Consider the following 20445-nt stretch of genomic DNA (forward strand, 5'->3'; position numbering starts at 1 on the left):
CCAGGGAGAGATGTCCACCGCCCAGGACACAGATAAAGAATCCCTGCCCAGGACACAGATGGAAGAATGTTGCAGCTTTTTATCTGATTAACCTTCTGCCTGAATTCCACTTTTCTTCTCCTCACAAAAAGGGCCAGTTTGAAATGGAATGTAAGATGTCTGTTAGGGCACATAACCCACCATCTTCTCAGATTGCCGGCCGTCGGAATAAAGGGCCCATAAATATTCAATCCCTCTCTCTGCTTATTTGTTCTGGAGGTCTTCTGCCATGAACAATTTGACAGGCAGCATGAACGCCGGCTCCTCCAGTGTCCTTTGGCCCACTTCGATAGCTGGCCAGATTTAGGGCCCAACTCAAAGACTTCCTCCTCCAGGAGGTCTTCTTCGGTTTAGGCCAGGCTCAAATGTGTGGCATCACATTCATCGCCCTGGACTGCCCTCTTTCTGTCTCCCCGCCCCCCACCACCCAGCAGGGGCAGGACATATATTAGCGAACATGAGCTGATGGAGTGTGTGGGGGAGGAAGACACTTTTTTTCTGTCTTTCTAAGTTCTCCCAGGTGCTCTAATAATTAAAAAAATATAAGACAGATTAACAAGACAAAATGACCAAATTTAATTCTATACATATGCATAGAACCCCACATACATGAGAGAGTCAGAGTCTCCACGAACACAAGAGGTTCAGAAACAAGAAGTTAAAATGAGACACCTGTGATGTTCTGAGCCGAGGAGGAGGTAGGGTGCCCTGGGGCTCCAGCAGAGAGGAGGGTCATAGGCAGGACAGTAATGAGAGCAGCCGATGTTCCGTTGTTAGAAGTTTTCCCTGCCCAATAGATAGGTCAGAAGAAATATTTCTAGTGAGAACTCTTATTATAGGGAAAGGCCCTTAATTTAAATTCTTTAAGGGAGAGGTAAAAGTTTCTTGGCCGACAGGGTCTTGAATGCCTTCTGCTCCGCATAATTCACGTGCCGAGGTGGCACCTCTTGAGGAAGTCTGTTCCAAACCCCTTCAACTGAATGAGCGAGTGAGTGAATGGGAATTCGGAGGCCGGAACTTCTCTGTGACCTGAGGCAGATACTCTTCTCTCTAAACTTCATTCTCCTGCTCTGCTGAGTGGATAATGTTCTCTGCACTCTCTGGGCCCTGTGCTAGGGCTGAAAACATGGCCAGGATTAGCCCACCTGCCCTCTTCTCTCAGAGGTGCTGATCTGGGAGAAGGAAAGTGTGAACAGAGACCACTGGGGCTGACCCCGCTGACAAAGAGAGATGTTCAAGGACCCTCCAGCCCAGCCTCCAAGTCTCTGGGCCCTTGTCCCCTCCTGGGGGTTCCATGGCTGTCATACGCACAGTCTGGAGGCCTCAGAGCCACAACTACCTGGGTCCACAGATGGTCCATAGATGGAGAACCACAGGGAGGAAGGATACCTCGGGAGCCCAGGACAGGCAAGAACCAGCCTCCTTCCACAGAGGTGGGAACAGGCCAAGAGAGGAGGGAGATACCTGGCCCTGATCCCACAGCCAGACCTAGGGCCTTCCTGTCCCCATCCTTCAGGCGGGCCCAGCCCACGCTCAGAGGAAAACAGAGAAATACTCAGTTAAGCTGGGATCTGTCACAGCTCCAGCACAGGTTTTTGAATTAAAATATTCACAAGTAGCAGAGACATCTGTAGGAAGAATAACTAGATGCAACATTCTGCAGGAGGCTAGACTAAATGTGTCCCATGACATCACTCTGGAGAGGAGGCTGCCAGGAGCCGCGCGAGGGCCTGGAGCAGCGCTGCAGAGGAGCACTGGGCCGGGGTTGGCCGCTTGGCTCCTGGGCCCCCTGCTCTGAGATGAAACGCTTTGCTGGCTCCTGGCCTATGGAGATACTGCCTGCCCACCTCTCTGTGCCAGTCTAGTCTGGGGAGATGCTCTTCTAACCAGCCTTCTGGTTCCCTGCAGGTCTCCTCCTGAGCAGCAGTAGGTCTTCAGTTAACCTGCTGCCAGTGGGTGTGGGGAGTGGGTTCTGACAGCCATGTGACACCCTCTTGGAGGAGCCCTGACAACCCTAGTGTGTGAGAGATTCCACCCAAGAACCAACCGGGTTGTGCCTGAGTTCCAGCAGGAGAAACTTCCCGTGCATCCAGATCCTGTGTTGGAGAAGGAGGCAGAGGGTCCCATTGTAAACACAGGGAGCGTCTCAGAGATGTGCATCTGCACACTTGCCCCTACAAGGTGTACACAGGCAGCCCTGGGCGCACACATGCCATACACTGGCACTGCAGGCACTAGTCCCCACAGGAACTTGCACCCCCGCTGCAGAACTGGGAGTGCACATCACTCAGGGGAGGTGGTCTCTGGTGGGCTTGAAGAGACCTCTGGCTCTTCCACCACCTGCTGCCTGACGTCTCCCCTGCAGTTTCCTATCCTCCTCTTCCCGAGTCAGCTAGTGCAGGTTTCGTGTTTGCAAAGGCTTGGGCTGCTGGAGCACTGTCCTTGGTGCTGGAGGACTAGAGGGATGCTTGTGTTTTGAGCACAGGCAACAGTGTTGAGAGGAGGTGACCTTGAAATCCAGGTGTATCTACACTTCTTTCCAGGAATGTGCACCTGGGCTTCCTCCTTTAGGTCACAGACACGGAAACAGAAGATGTCCAACCCTCCAGCCAGCAGTGTGTCCATTCGTGGCACTGGGTGGCCGCGTGGCCATCCACTGTAGCAATGAGGTGCCACATATGGTTGTGTATAAAGATCATGATTGTCTGTGTCCTCTGAGACACCTGTGATTCCATGTGGCTTCCTGTGACCTCATGTGACCTCAATGGGCAGCCTGTGATTACAGGGAACCCCATCTGACCTTGGGTGGCCTCAGATCCAATCTTCCCACAGGGGAACTAGAAGGACTGGAGTCCCCAGAGGGCCTGGGCACTATCGGCCTAGCTAACCCCTTTGCTAGAAACTAGAAAGAACCTCAACCCCTCTTTCCTCACTGCCTTGCAGAGTTGACATCCAGAGGATCCCGGTGTCTGCAAATTAAGGTCCTCAGGTCTGTGCCAGCCGGCGGCAGCCCACAGGCGTGTGTCTCCTAGGACAGGTGACCGTGACCCCTCTGTCACCTGATCCTGCCCAGCTATAAAAGCCAGGGTCGCGCGAGGTAAGAGTCGCGCATTGGTGGGGTGGACGCGGCGTCACGCTCCAGCTCTGGCCGCCCGTGCGCCCCTCTTCTGCCGGTTTCCCCAGAACGACGGATCCTGACGTTGGGGGCGGGCGCGGAGACGGCTGGTCCGCTCGGCGGCCGGGCCCCTCCCCCTCCGGGACCTGGCGGTTCGGCGGCGCCTGCGAACTCGGGCAGCCCCCAACCCGGGCAGGCCGAGGACCGGCGGGGGCGCCCGCGGGGAGCGCGCGCCGCGCCCTGCCCCTCCCGCTGAGACTCGCCGCGGCGCGGGGAGGGGGCGCTGCGGAGCAGGGGGCGGGGGCTAAAAATACCCGGCGGCAGCGCGGCGACTGCTGGGGCTGCGGAGCCGCGGGGCTGTGGGCCGGGGAGGCAGTGCCGGGCCGGGCCGGGCCCTGCTGCCGGTCATGCTGACCTTCTTCCTCGTCTCGGGGGGCTCTCTCTGGCTGTTAGCGGGTAAGTCCCCACCCTGTCCGCGTCTCTTAGCCCCAGCCCGGCTCGCTGTGGGGGTCTTGGTCTCCAGTTGGGGTGAACCCCCAGCCCCAGCTGCCAAGCCGTCCCTCAAGCCCTCTTCCCCCATGCCGCCCAGGTGACCACTCCCCAGATTCTGGCGGACTCCGGGCGGGCTTGGGAAGCCGCTGGGTGGGTCTGCAGAAATGAGAGGCCTCGCTCTCCGCGACCCCACAGCAACCTCCCCCCAGTTCTCGCGCCCCCACCCCCCATGGCGAGGACTATTCGCTCATCAGACTAGGCCCTGAGCCCTTACATTCCCCCAAGGCCAAGTTCAGGGACAGACTTAGTACATCCTTGTCCTTCTCTGGTGTCCAGAAACTGAGGGTACTGGTCTCATAGGTCCCGCAGCAGGTCCGCAGCGTAACCAGGAGTGACCTGGGCTTCCTGATCTCGGTGAGGGATCTCCTCAAGACCCTCCCCCAGCCAGCGTACCCCTCACCCCTCAGCCACCGTACAAGGTTTCTGCAGAGCGGGGTCCCTTGGCTTCTCAGCCTCGCCCAGAGCTCGTGTCTGCATCCCCCTCCAGGAGTCAGCCCTCACCCCGCCACCTCTCAAGAGGCTGTGAGGTCCACTGCTCCCTGCCCTTCCCCTCCCCGCACACCCCGGGCCCTACCGCAGGCCCCTCACGCGCGGAGCCTTCCGCCTGCGCCCACCTCCACGCGCTTTGAGCCCTGCGTTACTCCACTGAGGGGCCTCCTTCCCACCCCCACCCCCACCCCCACGGGCAGAGTCAGCCTGATACTGTATGTGAAATAACCTTATGACCAGGTTAAGAACCTCAGCCTGGTCTTAAACTGGACCTGCCCAGAGCAAAAGCTCTATGAATGTTAGTGTTTACTATTTTACATTAAAAGAGCAGCATCAGAGGAGGTAATACGATTCTTTTTGAGGCGAAGAATAGGGAGAGTCAACCCTTTGGAATCCTACCTGAAACTTGGCCTGTCACTTAATATTCACAGCAAATCCTAAGCGGTTATTGTTGGTGCTTTCCCGGTTTTACTGAGGTTCAGAGGTTAACTGACTTGTCCAGGGTCACCAGGATAATACCCGGCAGACAGGGGTTCCATCTGAGGTTTTAACTGGTCTATCATTGCTAAGTGCTTGGCGGTATTAGGCCTGAAACTAGAAAGCTCGGGGGCGAGCCCTTCATTCCTCCCACCTACTGCCCAGTGCCCTGAGTTGGGCCCCAGGGACACCTCCCCTGAGCAGGGGTGGGCGAGGCCTCTCTAATCCCCTTCTCTCCCTAAGCTCCTTCCCTTGGCCAGTGCCCAAGCCGGGCCACCCTGAGTCTGATGTGCTCATCCCACAGGCAAGGTCGCGGCCAGAGCTGGGGCCAGGGGGACGGGGCAGGAGCCATCACACAGACAACAGTGATATAACAGCCTCCGTTTATTGCCTGGGTGATGGTCTCAGGGCCTTTCTCCAGAGCGGGGACCCCTTCGCCCTGCCCTTGGGGGGGCCCCACCCAGCTGTGGGTTGAAGGGCAGCTCTCCAAAGCCTCAGTCGTCTTGTGGCTGCAGGGGGGTATCTGAGGTCTACCTGGCCACCTGTGCCAGGAGTCATCAATAGCCCGTGAAAAAGAGCCCCTCAAGTGCAGGGTCCCCGCCTGCAAGAGCTGCAGCAGGCGCTGACTCAAACTGGCCATCTGTGCCGCTTCGTTGTGGAGCGTTTCCGAATGCGGAAGCCGCCTCACTGGGGGACTGTGCAGAGGCCTTGGGTGGTCGGCTCTTGTGCACGTGGCAGCTGTCTCCATAGGGGCCATGCTTCTCGACACAGACAGGAATTTCCTCAAAGATGCCACACTTGGCTGAAGACACTGAGGCTGGTGTGTGGCATTCTTTGGATGGAACACCCCAGACACACATTGGGGCATTCCCAGATCACATGTCCACTTTGCTCAGGACTTTACCTGGACCCCAGCCGTTCCCTGGGGGCAGAGGGACCCCTAAGCTAAAACTGAGAACACATTCTACCTTGCAGCTGTCACAACCCTTTGGCTCATCCAGAAACAGAAGACCTTTAAGGTGATGTCGCCCTTTAGTAGAGTTATGTGCTTTTGGCCACCTAATCTGGCCCTAGGGAGACAAGAACGGCATACAAGGGGCCGCAGGGAGAGAATGACAGATGAGCGCTGCCTGGGGGAGGAACTGACCGCCTGGGAGAGGCGGCCATGTGCTCTGAGCCCTCGAGCACAAGGGCTGCATCTGTCCTGCCCCCACTTGGGGGGCCAGCCCGCAGTCCACCTGTATGTTGACCAATAAGGAAGAAGATAATGCAGATCCAGCCTGAGTCAGACGCAGGGCCTGGTCTCAGGGCCCTCAGCACCCAGAGGACTATGGCCGCGATGGGCCGACACTTTTGCCTACATACATGGCACCACTGGGCAAAGTAGATGAATTTCTAACAGGGCACCCCTTCCTCCAGCGGATGCAGCCCCAGGCTCTTGTACAGGGTCCAGTCTGCCCAGCCAAATACCTGGCCCGCAGTGGCAACTGAGTGGACTTTTGCATCATAGAGGGGTGTTTGTCAAAGGCAGGGAGGCCGATCTCCAGGTAGAGAAAGTCAGGCCAGTGAAGGTATGCAAGAAGAACCAGGGGTGGGTCTTCAGGGTCTTGTGACTGGGGAGCCTAAATTGTGGGTGGAAGATGGAGTCTGGATAGAAGGGGGTCCTGGAGGAGAGGCCTTCGTCTAGGGGCAGAGAAGCCCTCGTTGTGGCTGTGGTGGCCGGCCAAGCCAGCAGGAGGAGGGCGCAGCCTGGGAGAGCAGCGGGAGGCTGTTGTGATGTATATGAGAATAGATGTGGCCCAAGGGTGGCCCATTTGAAGCTGAGCCCTAGGAAGGGGAAGGTAGGAGGCCTGGTGTGATCCTGGGGGCGGCCCTGGTGGCAGCTGTCTGGCTGTAGATGTCCAGAGCAGATGCAGACTTGCACAGCCTGGCTCAGCTCAGCCCTATCAGATCTTCCCCCCGACCCTGGACCCCACAAGGCTGGGGGACTGGTGTGAGGTCTGGGACCGCGTCAGGGGTCCCAGGAAAGCAGCTAGGACATTGACGGATGGTGGAGCTCCAAGCAGAACAGCTGAGGATATGTCTCACCAAAGAAAGGCTGAATTTGCACAGGGCACAACACCCTGTGGGAGAATCCTGGCCTCAGCGCCTTCTCACCGTCCCCGCCTGCGCTCCCAGTGAGAGCACACGGACACCAGGGGGCAGCAGAGCCAGGCCGTTCTGCTCTCAGGCGGGTTTTCTGTTCCTTGTGATTGTGAGGGCACTAGGTTGACCTTCAAAGGCAGAATTTGGCTCAGCTACAGCCCTGGTTGGGACCCAGGGCCGCCCCCTACACACAGCAAGCAGGATAGGTGAGCATGAAGCTCTGGCTTATTTGCAAAAAGAGGCAAAAGTGGTAGGTGTTTGTATAGTAGAAACTGCACTGTGTAACTAGCCAGTGCCTGGAAGGCACTCAGATAGTCACTGAATATGGTACTGTGGGTGCAGGAAAGTTTTCTTTATGGGGGAAGTGTTACAGACTTGCTGACTCAGCTGCTCCTTCCCTGAGCACCCACCATGTGTGAAGCACTGTGTTCTACAATCCCCCAAGCTTTCCTTCAGTCTTCCCCCAACGCTGTAGTGCCGTTGAATAGATGAAGCACTAAGACATGGGGAGGTTCAATGGTGAAGCAACTCCTAGGAGCCGTGAGCCAGACCCGTTCTCAGGCTCCCAGTCCGCGACCAGGCAGTGCCCGAGCCCCTCTAGCAGGCTGCCAGTGGGCACAGACAGGGGAGCATTTAAGAGAGGATGGGTATAATGTGCCAAGAGCAGGGGCTGGCACACAGGAAAGGACTCATTAAGTGTTAGCTCAAGTTATAACAACGTGAGCTGGGCCTTCTTGGAAGGCGGAGTCGGGTTCTGACCTGCAGGAAGAAAGTAAGGAAAGAAAAGGCATTCCCGGCAGACGGACCGTGTGAGGAAAGAGATTAGGGACATACTCTGCTTGGCCAGTGAGGTCGCCAGACCTGGGCTCTAGGCCCCGGAATGCCAGGCCCGGCCACATGGGCTTTGTTCTGTGTCGTGCTTGCATCAGTGACTACAGCCCAAAGTGGGGATGTGGGCGGCCAAGGTAACCCTCTCCCTGCACCCCACAAGCCACGTGTATACGCTGGTGGCACACCTTCCACTGAACTACAGTCTCTGGCCTCCCCCGCTAGCCCTTTGACCTTCTTGAGGGCAGGGCCAAGGTATCTCCTCTCTGTATCTCAACCCAAGGCCAGGCACACAGTGTGAGTCAGCGTTACTGCATACGTGAGTGATACGAACCGTTCCTTGAGAAAAGTTCGTGTTGTTTTAGTTATTTACTTTTTTGGTAGATGCTGAAATTATGGTTGTCCCAGTTTTCCCCCATTGCTCACCCCTGCCCCACCCACCACCCACTCCCACAGTCAGTCCCCACCCTGTTGCCCATGCCAATGTTCTCTAACTTGGCCCTTTCCCTTCTTTCCCCCATTATCCTCCTCCCTTCCCCTCTGGTCACTGTCTGTTTGTTCCTTGTTTCCATGCCTCTGGTTCTATTTTGCTCATTTGGTTTTCTTTGTTGTTGTTGTTCATTAGGTTTCACTTACAGGTGAGATCATATGGTATTTGCCTTTTGATGCCTGGCTTATTTCACTTAGAGTAATGTTCTCCAATTCCATGCATGCTGTGCCGAAGGGTCGGAGTTCCTTCTTTCTTTCTGATGGAATCGTTCTGTAGTACCAGTTTGTTAGGGTCTTTTTTTAGATTTTATTTATTTTTTATTTTTAGACAGAAGGGAAGGGAGTGAGAAAGAGAGAGAGAGAAACATCAATGTGTGGTTGCCTCTCGCATGCCCCCTATTAGGGACTTGGCCCGCAACCCAGACATGAGCCCTGACTGGGAATGGAACCAGTGACCCTTTGTTTCACAGGCTGGTGCTCAATCCACTGAGCCACACCAGCCAGGGCAGTTTTTTGATCCACTCATTTACTGATGGGCACTTAGGCTGTTTCTAGCACTTGGCTATTATAAATAACACTGCTATGAACTTTGGGGTACATAGGTTCTTTTGAATTGGTGTTTCAGGATTCTTAGTGTATAATCCGAGCAGTGGAATTGCTGGGCCAAAAGGCAGTTCCATTTTTAGTTTTTTAAGGAAATTTCATGCTGTTTTCCATAGTGGCTGCACCAGTCTGCATTCCCACCAACAATGTACTGGGGTCCTCTTTTTTCCACATCCTTCCCAATACTTGTTTGTTGATTTATTAATGATAGCCATTCTCACTGGTGTGAGGAGATATCTCATTGTGGTGTTAATCTGCACCTCTCTTACGGCTAGTGATGTTGAGCATCTTTTCATATGCCTATAGGCCCAATGTATGTCCTCCTTGGAGAAGTGTCTGTTCAGGTCCTCTGCCCATTTTTTAATTGGATTGTATTCCTTGAGTCATATGAGTTCTTTATATATTTTAAAGATCAAGCCCTTGTCTGAGGAATCACTGGCAAATATATATCCCCATACAGTTGGTTCCCTTTCCATTCTGTGATGTATTCTTTAGCTGTGCAAAAGCCTTTAAATCTGATGTAGTCCCATTTGTTTATTCTTTCCTTTATTTCCCTTGCCCTAGAGGATGTATTGGCAAAAATATTGCTGTGTGGGATAGCTGAAATTTAACTGCCTATGTTTTCATATAGGAGTTTTAAGAAGAGTTTATTTTAATACTAATGTGTTTCATAAGCTGTTTTCTCACCACAAGTCGATAAACAAACAACAGATCTTGAGTGTGCACCTCCTAAGTACCAGGCTGTATGCCCAGATGAGCACCTATGCCAATATGCTAGAGGCATCAGGGGAAGGCAGGTGTGAACTCCCTGCAGGCAGGGCCCAGGCCAGCCTTCAGTGAGCAACCCTCAGAGGACCCCCAGAAGTGTTTGATGGATGAACGAATGAATGAACGAATGGAACCTGCAGCTGCCTGGTGACTGGTTTTGTGGAATATAGTCTTCTCTGAGGATGAGATCCTCTCATTTCCTTAGGGCTCCAAGCTCCCCATCTCCCAGTGCGCTGGGAGCCCTGGCCAAGCAGAGCTGAAAGGAAGCCCCAGTCAAAGCCTGCAGCTCCCTCGATGGCCAGGTGTGATGGCCCCATTCCCAGCCTTGGCCTGGCCAGCGCCCCCGCTAGCCACCCACTGGGCCGCAGGAGGGGAGCGCTGTGGGCAAGATGCCACTTTGGGCCCTGGGGGTTGTCATGCCCAGTGGTGGTCCCCGTTGTCACCTAGCCATTCTCGGAGTCCATGGTCGATATGGTCATTCTCAGACCTAGTTCCTTTGTGTGGCTTCTGATTCATAGGAGGCTTGGGGTCCGTGACATGCGGAGGTGGGAAGATGGGAAGCGGAGGGTCAAACTCGGAGGCGAGCTGAGCCAGCCGTGCTGAGGCCCCACCTGTACCCTCAGAGCCCGAAGGATTTCACATCCCAAGAAGTCCCACCTGCTCTTCTTGGAGACATTTTTTTTTTCCTTTTTTTTTGCAGCTACTCCAGGCATTTTGCTGGGAGGCACCTTGGAGACTCGAGGGTGGCTAGCTTCCGATTTGCCACCTGCCCATTCGGGTGTCAGGCACTCTGAGATAGCTGTTTCCTGGGGCTTCGGAGCAGGAGGCCAGGCCAGGGTGGTGCCAGTGAGGGAACAGTGGCCACCCCAGTTTCAAACCCTGGGATAAGCCAATCTGGGTTGGCACCTGTTGGGCCAGGAACAGACCTAGTGATTGATGGCTATTGGAGGCACGAGAGAGAGGACAGGTTGAGCAGGCAGCTCTGGGACAGATCCCACCGACCGAGCCTGGCAGGGGCGCTGCCTTACTCCCAGTGCACCGCGGCCAGGCCCCGCGGCCCCGGGGGGATCCCGAGGGGCTGAGCAGCATTCAGCCCTGCTACTGAGTCCTATTTTTGCCTCCAGGATTGTTGGGGCTAAGACTCCCCTGTAGGGCTTGTCCTGGCCACCAACTGCTACCCCAGCTGGGGCAATAAACCATCTGGGCACTGACTACAGATCCTGCCAAATAGGCAGAAGGGCCACTGGGAGGGAACGTGAAGTCAACCAGAGATAGGACAGCAAGGCCAGCTAGAGGCCACACAGCAAGGACAGTCAGAGATAGGGATGAGAAGGTCGTCAGAGCTGAGAAAGAGGGCAGCAAGATGGAATGTGGGCCAGCCATTGAGGCTGGACAGGGAGGTTGGCCTGAGTCTGGACAGCAAGGCCCCAGCAGCCAAAGAGAGGAAGGCAATTATCAGCATGGAGAAAGGACACTCAGCTGGAACCCATCCAGGCCTGCAGGGACCCCGTGGCTTTGGAAGGGGCAGTACTTCTGGTCCCCTAGAGCCACCTAAATCCCAGGACCCTGCTTAGTGGCTAGAGAACTTCACTGTTAACGGTGACAGTACCTTTCAGCAGATGGGTTAGATGTGGTTCCCTGGGGGGATACCTTCAATTCACCCACAATTAGCGCCCCCCCCCCCCGCCTGCCGGCTCTTCCAGAAGCCTGGCTCTGTCAGGGGTGGTGGGGGGAAAGGGAGGAAGGGTGGGCCTACCCTGGCCAGTGGCTAGAGGAAGAATTGGGCATGCGTGCCTCTGACATCCCTGCTGCAAGTCGGACCGCAGGCAAGGCTGGCACCTGTGAAGCCCCGCTTCTCCCCCTCCTCCCTGGGGCAGCTCCGTGAGCTCCGCACACACCGCGTGGCCCTGAGGAGAGGCAGCAGGACAGTCATCAGGGGTGGGCGCTTTCTTTGGGCCGAGAGGCTGAGGCAGCCCACTTCCCGTGGGCTGCAGGAGGTCTGCAGAGTCCACTGGCCCTCCTGTGGGTTCAGAGCCGCTCCTAGAGTGGTTTGGTCCTGGCCTGCCTCTCGGGCTAACCCATCGTGCTGTGCCATTGTCTCCTGGTGATGGGAGTCTTGAGTAGCACCCACGATCTGCAGGGTGCGAGGCTTGTGCTGTGGTTCATGGGCAGCCCCTGGTGGCCCCAGGGTGTCAGCAAAGCAGCGTTTCTGCCTCTGAAAGTCTGAACAAGGCTGAAGTCTGACTTTGCCATGATGCCTCTGTTGAGGATGGAGCCCAAGCCCTGGAGTGTCCCAGAGCTAGTGATGGTGCACGCCAGGCTTTGGGCTACCGCACGGCCCACGGCCGGCTCAGGGGCACTGGTGGCAGTGGCACTGGGGGGTGGGCAGAGGACACATGTGGCCCCCGCTCCTGAAGGTGTGCGCTGCAAGCTCTGTTGTTTACCATCACATTTTCCTTCCTGCTTCTTTTTCTTTTTAAAATAATATTTTATTTTAATTCTGATTGATTAATTGATTGATTTTAGAGAGAGAACAGAGGGGAGAGAGAGAAACATTGATTTGTTGTTCCACTTCCTTATGCACTCATTGGTTGCTTCTTGTATGCACTCTGACCAGGATCGAACCCATAACCCTGAAGTACTGGGACGATGCTCTAACCAGCTGAGCTCCCCGGCCAGGGCCCCATTTCTTATTCCATGTTTACCATCAACACCATGAGAATTACTGAAGTTTCCTCATTCAAGAAAAAGGTTGCTACCTCAGACCTATCTAAATATTACTTTTGAGAAGGACAAAACCAACAGAGCATCAGAAAGGGCCATTGCCTTTCTGGGCCCACCACTGACCTGAGGCAGTGCTGTCCTCGGGCCCCGGAGCTTCCAGCTCCCCCTGGAAAGGTGGTGGGTTCAGAGAGAATCCAGGTGGTAGGTGTGCTCGGTGGGTCAGCGTGAACAATGTCTACCAGCCTTCCCGGGCCAGCCAGGGCCTCATTTTGCTTTGGTCTGAAAGAGATTTTTGTTTTCCGGTGAGAAAAACCCCCAGCCTGGCCCGGCCCAAGCCAGGGCAGGAATACAAACCCTTCCCTGTGTCGGGCCCTGAGCGGAGAGATGCAGGCAGCCAGCAGCAGGCCCTCCAGCAGCAGGCCCTCCTGGCCCTTCCTGCCGCAGAGGGGTCATTTGCATATTTCCCATTCACCCTGGCCTTGAAAAGGAGGCCTGAGGTCTCCCTGCCCCCTGCCCAGCTGAGGGCTGAGCTATTTGAGCCTGGCATTAACCCTGCAGGCGCCATGGGGCCGTACTGGCCAACAGCAGGACCTGGCCAGGGGGCAGTGAGAGGCAGCAGCAGCTGCTGTGCGGCCCTGGCCCCCAGAGGGTGATTCAGGAGGTGGCAGGGTCCCACTGACCAGGACAGCCTTCCGCTGAGCCGAAATTCGGGTTTGTTTCTTCTTGTGGCTTTCAGAAGAGGAACTTTGTCAAAGTATGGGGAAGCCAGAAAGTTAAGTTGTATCAAATTGGCCAGAAAATTTACCTTTAACCAAAAGCAAAACTCCTTTTTCTCTGCTCATTGTCTATTCTGTGGGAAAAAAAAAAATAATGACACCTGGTCTGGTGGGTGAGGGACCCATATTGGCTCCTGGCTGCCTCAGCCGTCCCTTTGGCTGGGACCTAGGAGCAGAGCATGCCTAGGGCACTTTTACATCCTGAAACCCCAGGGTACAAGGTCACGTGAGCTGGTGGGCTCCGTGAGCTTGTGTCTGTGACTTCAAAGGCGTGAGGCACACAGACAGAGCCAACCACAACCTTTCTCCTTCTGTAGCAAAACGGTGTATCCTCCCAGCCTCAGCTTCCTGCCCCTGCTCTCAGTGCAGCCAGGCCCCCCACCGCCTCTGCCCAGGAGCCCTGCCTCTTACAGGCTCTTCCTGTGACTTAACAACCCACTTCTGCCATTCTGTCCCTTTCTCAGATCCCTCCTTCCTACTGTGCTCCTAACCCTCTCCTTTCTCCCGCCCCTGATGGAGGATGGGCCTCAGGCGCTGTCCTTTGTGTGTTCTTCCCTGGGCAGGGTGTCCCCAGATGCTCCGGAGTGAAAAAGCGAGCAAGCAGATCCCTCTCCTGCCCATCCACCCCTCCCCCCCGCCCCCACCCAGCTCAAGGGCCCCAGCCAGAACTGAGCAGGACCCTCCCTGCTTTAAGGAGCTTCCCACCAGCTGGAGGAGGTCACATCCTGTACCCGAAGCCTGGCCACCTGCATTTGCTCTGAGAGTGTGGCCCTGCCAGGAGCAGCCCACGTTCCCTGACTGAGCTGGGACCTGGAGTTTGCAGTGTGTCCTCAGCCTGGGCCGGTGGTGGGAACAGATAGTTGCTCCTGAGGGCAGGGTCCTGGCAGCCCTAACGGGGCTGGCCAGCGGAGAAGAGGGTCATGTTGCAGACCCAGGGCTTGGCTGTCTGCACAGTGGGGCCTGGCCAGGGGGTTTCCCTCTGCTCATGTGGCGCCATGGGCCTCGCCGGCGTCCCGGCGCTGTGCCTGCTGTCCCAGGGCCTGGTGTGGACGGAGGGATGCTGGGGCCGGGGTTCTTCCGTACCATCGGTCCTGGTCATTGTACCCAGAAACATTTCCAAAGGGAACTCTGTGGTAGCCTCTTCTGCTCCTCTTTGCTCTGAGACTTTCATTGGGCCTGATCTGTAGCAAGAATGACATTTATCTCAGAGCTGGTAAAAGATACTGTGTTTCTCTTTGCTCCTCTGTTCTCAAGGCTATTTATATTTCTCAGTTTCTGAAAGTGTTGTTTGAGCCTGGCTTCCCAGTACTATCGTCGTTTGGGCCCACGGTCCCTGACCCGGTCTTAGGGTGAGTGGGGTTCTTGAGAGGTGCTGGCATGAGGATGGGGGTCTGGGGGCAGACGGCAGTGGAGGTCGCTTCCCACACCGGGTGAATTGTTAGGAGGAGGCATGTTCCCAGCAGGTTCAAGCTAGTTGGGACATGTGGCCCTGGGCAGTGGGCAGGCACAGCTGGGCCTTTCCATGTTCAAGAGGCTTAGTTGAACATGCTGAGCTATAAGCAGGCTGCTCGGGGAGGCTCGGTGAGTGGGCCGCCAGGCAATCCAGCTGCCCTGACCGGGCCCATCTCTCCTGGCGAATGTGCAGCCCCGCAGCAGGGGCCGCGAGGGTGCCCTCAGCCCCAGCTCTGCCCCGTCACTTGTGGTTCTGTGACTCTAATGAAAACCCAGGAGAAGGTGGAGGGAAAGCCCCTCTGTCGCAGCGGAGGTCCGCGTGAGTCCCTGTGTGGACAGGGTGCGTGCTGGGCCCATGTGGGCTGCCCTGTCGGCGCCTCTGAGGGTCAGGGTCGCACAGGTGTGATGCTGAAATGTCTGCTCTTTTTAACCCAGCGACTGGGCCACGCTTGCCCGGGCAGAGCTGCTGTGGCTCCATGCCCCAGCGCCCTGTGCAGGTCTCTCTCAGCCAGGACCTTGGTTGTGACCACTGGATTTTTCTGCCCCAGAAGCAACCCTGAGCAGCATTAAGGGCAGCTTTTGTCTTATTTAAAGATACCTCTGAAGATGCCTAGAGAGCCATAGGGGACCTGCTGAGAAGGCAGGGGAAAGGGCTTCGTGGGCCAAAGGTGGAGCCTCTGGCGTTTGTGAATTTTAAAGCTTCATCCACATGGGCTGAGGGAGGCTGGGGCCTGGAGGCCCAGATGGGCTCGTGCCAAGTTCCCAGTGAGGGCTGCTGGCACAGGAAGCTGTCCTCAGGTGGTGGAGCAAGCAATAGAAACTATACAAGCTCCAGGGAAGGTGTTGCAAGGCCTGTGGGCTCTAGAGTTGCCAGTTGGGTTGTGCAAACAGCTCTCCAGAGGGAGCTCAGAGCACCGGGCCATGCCTGGGAGGGTCTTGCTCTAGAGGAAGTGAGCTGGATTTGGGTAGACAGCAGCAGCCCGACCTGGAAGGCTCAGAAACGCCCACTGCGGGTAGGACCTGGGGGCGAGGGGTGAGCTGGACTCTTCTTTCCCTCTGTAGCAGTAGCCATCTGGTGCCTCCTGTTTGCCCAGCCACATGCTGGCCATAGAAAATAGGCCGTACCTGATCCCCACCCTGTCGCTCACCCTGTGGAGACAGCCCTTGCAGGAGTGGGGCCCTGGGAGTCCCCGGGACCTCAGCGTCCCAGGCTGTCCGCCAGAAGTGCCGAGGGAGTTCAGAGCTCAGGTTTGGTTCCAGTGGGCCCAGCTGCAGGCTGGCCACGCGCCTGGCATGCCAGGAAGATGGCGCTCCCGGCAGGCGTCACCGAGGGGGCCGCTGTGCTGCCTGGCGTGTGGCGGGGGAGATGAGCTGGCATCTTCCACCTGCAGCCCCAACCCTTGGTCCGGAGTGTCCCCACTCCTCAGAGCCTCTCTGAGCAGATGTTTCATCTGCAACAGTGACCAGTTTCCTTCTCCCCAAGTAGACTGGTTGTGACCTTGTGAGGGGGAGGGGGGAGAGGAGGCAGCCCCGGGAGGGGCTGGATGGAGGTGTGTCTCAGGTGCCGTGCAGGCCTCCTTCAGCCCCAGAGACCCGGTGTTCCTGCCCACTCCCACTGCCTCCCATCCCCTCACGCCCTGCTGGCTGCAGGTCCCCAGCCCATGGCTGAGGCCCTGGCCCCTGGTCAGTGCCACCGACAGATGTGTAAGGAGACTATGTCCTTAAGCATCTGGCAAGCTCCCCTCCAGGAGTGAAGGGGGTGCAGCCACCTGCAGAAAGGTATGAACTGAGGCTCCTGCAACCTGGCAGAGTCGGGGTTAAGGCTGGGCTGCTCGGCTCTGAGCTGATGTGAGCCAGCCCCGCCCAGTGTGCAGAGGAGCGGGGTGGCCGGGCCCTTGAGGGGCCAGCAGCTTCTCATAGGGCTGTTCTGTGCCCAGTCCCTGCCAGATCTGCTCCCGCGGCTGCCAGGGAGCCTCTGCCACCGTTGCTAATGCCTGCAAAACCACTGGCTTCTCAGAGCAGGCGGCTGTTGTCATCCTCTGTCCCCAGGAGGGCAGACTTGGGGCAGGGCCTTCGTCACTTGTGCGCGTTGATCAAGATGTGGTAAGCTCTCTGCCTGAGCCCCACACATCCTTTATAAATGGAGGCTGGCGCTAGTGGGACCAGCTCAGCCACCTCCACAGTGCCAGGAGCCCGCGGGAACGGTAGGGTGTGACTGCAAGTACTTCTGCAAGTCGTCTTTGCGCGCTAATGTCTGGCAAAGAGATGGAGGAACCGCTTCAGCTCACTACCATCTACTGAGTGTTTCCCTTTCTACGTGCCTTGCACCGCACTCTCTGTCCTTGAACTTGTTCGAGATGAGGCCTAGAGGTGTGAAGTGACTTGTCCAAGGTCATACAGCTATCAAGAGCCTGAGCCAGGATTTGGACCCAGGTCAGTCCAGCACCAGAACTCCCTTTCAGGCCCTTTTCCTGGGGGCCCTGGGCCCTGGCAGAGATTGTGATTATTTCTGCTCCCCGCTCCCCCCGCCAGCTACTCACTGGGCTTTGAGTAGGTTCTTTGACCACCGGGTGGCTTGCCTCGTGCTTCCCCACCCTTTCTGAAGGCCTCAGACGTTTCCAGAGACCCAGAACCCTATTGCAAGAACCTGCTTCCAGCCCCCGGCTGACTGACACGGGAGGCAGCTGGTGGGGTGCGGGTGAGAACCTGAGGGTCGCGGAGGGTCTCGCACCAGTGTGAGCAGTTTGCACTTCTGTCCTGAGGTAGTAGGGAGCCACATGGGATTTTTGAGCAGGGGCATGGTATGGTCACATCTGGGTCTCAGGAAAGTGACTTTGGTTTCAGTGTAAGGACCGATCTGAGCCAGAAGACATGTGAGGAGGCTGCTGTGGGCTTCGGGGCTGCACTGGTTGGCGGGGGGAGGCTGCAGCAGGCCCGGGCGGTGGGGGTGGAGCGGGGCGGTCAGGCTTGAAAGCCGTTTAGGGGGCGGTGCTGACAGAGACCCTGGGCTAGACTGTGAAGGTCTAGAGTGTTGAGCTCAGGAGGCTAGACCAGCAGGATGCTCCTGAAGCCCAGCTGTGGGCCCCAGGGCCATCTCCACAGGGCCTGTGCCCTGGGTGGGACTTGGCCTCTGCCGCTCTGTCACCATGCTTCCCGCCAGGCCCCCTTCTTCCCATCCCCTCCTTCCCTGGACTTTGAGAGCTATGACTCTCTCTACCCACCTTTCACGCACCTCAGGTCAGCAGAGGATGTGGTGAGGTGAGGAATGTTCCACTTGGTACCCTGGTCTGGCCCGTGCCGGAGAAGAGGAGGCTAGTTCCCACCTGAGGCTGGGTCCTCCTACTGGGTGAACGTTTACAAACGTTCACAGCGCTCACTTGACAACAGGACAACACCAGCACCGCTGAGTCCCTTGGGTGCCACTCCCCACCCCTGCGCCCAGGCTGCTGCAACCAGGAGAGCCTCCCGGGATAGAAGGAGGTGGCCATGGCTGGGACCCCAGGGACCACCGAGCCCCACCCCAGATGGACAGAGAGGGCGTGGAGGTCAGAGGAAGCCAAGGCCCTGTGGAATGATGAGACGAGACCGGCCTCTCAGGCCGAGGCTTTGCCCCGCCCCTTGCCACCAGCTGGGTGGTTCGGGCTGGCGCCAAGGCCCGTGTCCTCAGAGGACCTGAATTTTTAGTCCTGGCCTACAATGGCTCCCAGGTCTGAAGGGACTCTCGGGGGAAAGGCAAACAGTCTTGACCCCGAGAAGCCAGTGAGCCTGGAAGAATGACACCCTCTGGCCACTGCCTAGCCAAGGGGGAGGGTGCGGTCCCAGCCCCAGGGCAGAGGAGCTGCTGCCACTCCTGAGATCTCTGTTGTGGTGGGCACCAAGGAGGAGCTGGGGGGCAGGCAGTGGGCGGCCAGGCCCTTTCCCACTACCTCCGTCCCCCCAGGTGAGTGCGCCTCCTGGGGAAGAAGGACCCGGCCACGAGAAGGCGGAGAGTTTGTGATGTGAGTCTAGGAGTGCACCTGGCAAAGAACAGGGACAGTCTGAATGGCTCTTTCCTGCTTACAGGCCCTGGTGGCTCAGCGCAGCCCCAACCCCCACAGCCTGGGCCGGGCTCTGCTGAGCGGCTCTGGAGCCGGTCTGCTGGTGGTTCAGCACGGCTGCAAAGGAGGGCAAGGGCCACGGCTGTGGGCAGTGCGACGTGGGCCGGGGTGGGGTGGCGGCACCACGCAAGGCAGAGGTTCGGAGGCTGTCGTCTGGGGCTTGAGTCCTGGCTCCCTCACTCACTGACTGTGTACCTGCAAATGGCAGGTCATTTCTTCAGTAGAGTCTCTGTTTCCCACCTTATAATGAGTCTAGGGAGCTGCTGTGAGGATCCAACAGTGCTGTGTACAGTCAAGGGCTTCCCAGGCGCCAGGAATTCAGGAAGTTTAGGCAAGTTATCTTCTTCCCTTACCTGGGGACTGTGGCACTTTGGTGACTTCTGAAAGCTCGGCACATCTGGGCGACCATCCTCAGACTTGTGGCGCTGACTCTTGTAGAAGGTTTCACGGGCTCAGGACTTTTCCCTCAGTAGAATATTAATTTGCTAAGTGCTCAATGACCTCTCTCAACTCCAGCCATTGTATATTTGCTTCCCTCTGCTCGGCATGCCCTTTCCTCTCGATCTTCAGCCTCTGCCAGGAGCCTCCGTCCCTGCGTTGGGCGCCCCCTCGGGCTCTCCCTGCCTGACCGCAGCCCAAACCATACCGCACGGCACTGCTGCCTCCTTGTGTGTCTACCCCATGGGACTGAGGGCAGCCCCCATCTGGTTACCCAGGGCCTAACCCTGGGCTGGCTGAGAGCGGGGCATCGAGATGAATGCATGGGTGGGTGGGTGGGTGGGTAGGTAAGTGGGCAGGTGGAAGATTGGGTGGATGGTTTGGTGGATAGGTGGGTGGGTGGGCTGATGATAGGTAGATGGGTAGCTTCGGCCGTTGTGGGCTGTGCCCTGTGGAAACCCAGCACGGCTGCAGAAGCCACCCATGCCTGTGTTCTACAGCTTAGGGCTTGTGAGCAACTGTCAAGGACCGGGAACTGGTGTAATGAAGTTCCAGGATTTTCTCTACAGCTTCTGGGACCATATAGATGAGCTTTTAAGGGCTCGGCAGGGATTTCTTGGGGCTTGGCCTCCCAGCCTGTTGAGTCAGTTGTGCCCATTAGAGGAAACGTCAGTCAGCTCAGAGAACCAGCCCAGGTGCTTGTGGCCTATCTGAATTGTCCGCTATGTGCTAAGTCAGTTATCTGATGGGACCAAGGAAGCAAGCTGGCCAACTGGACAGGACCCTCCCCAGAGTGGTTTTCCTTGGTGGGCTCCCTACAGTGTGTAGCTGGGCCTCTGCTTTGCCGATGGAGAACCGTGACTGGAACCTCTGCCAGGAGTGGCTCCTTCCTGTGGGATGACCATGAACTGATCCAGCTCCTGGCGGCTGCTGGTAAAACAGCTTCTGGCTCAGGAACTCAGCGAGAACGCTCTCGCTGGCTGGGGCTCACTTCCTTTGCTCCTTGGGGAGCAGCCAGGGCCTCCGGGGAGCTGGTGAGTGTTCCCAGGACTCAGCGAGCCCGTCGTGCCGCGTCTGCAGCACGAACTCCTGTGGGGCTGCAGTGCCTGGGCACGGGTGCCTCTGCCCTCTGGGGACCCGCCTGGGCCCAGCCTCCTCCTTGCTCTGACAAGCACCCCTTTAGCCATCCCTTTGGTCCCGGCATGCCTCCAACTGTGCCAGACATAGTACAAGGAACTTCAGGTGCCTGAGTGATCCTTTCCCCATTTTAAAGAAGGGAAGGCGAGGTCCTGAGAAGTGGAATATGCTCAATTTTACGTAGCTTCTAAGTGAAGGAGGAGGGACTTATTGAGGAGCTTTATTCACCTCCTCTGCGGTGACTTTGCACATCGCTGACTTCATCTCTGGTGTGGTGATGTTACAATTTAGCACAGAAACCATTTATTGGCATTTC

The 20445-nt window shown here is 57.0% G+C and overlaps 1 protein-coding gene across 1 annotated transcript in view; it reads left to right on the top strand.

Moving 5' to 3' along the window:
* Positions 1-3504: 3504 nt before the first annotated feature.
* ACSL6 (acyl-CoA synthetase long chain family member 6) overlaps positions 3505-20445 on the top strand; it is a 59054-nt gene continuing 42113 nt past the window's right edge. Inside the window, exon 1 of the mRNA XM_054568499.1 lies at positions 3505-3610. Coding sequence (XP_054424474.1) covers positions 3562-3610 — 49 coding nt within the window. The 5' untranslated portion in view covers positions 3505-3561. The remainder of the gene's footprint in view (positions 3611-20445) is intronic.

The sequence above is a fragment of the Pteronotus mesoamericanus genome, unplaced genomic scaffold (assembly GCF_021234165.1).
Source record: "Pteronotus mesoamericanus isolate MK-2021 breed Mesoamerican mustached bat unplaced genomic scaffold, CSHL_Meso_final contig_2, whole genome shotgun sequence".
Taxonomy (NCBI): domain Eukaryota; kingdom Metazoa; phylum Chordata; class Mammalia; order Chiroptera; family Mormoopidae; genus Pteronotus; species Pteronotus mesoamericanus.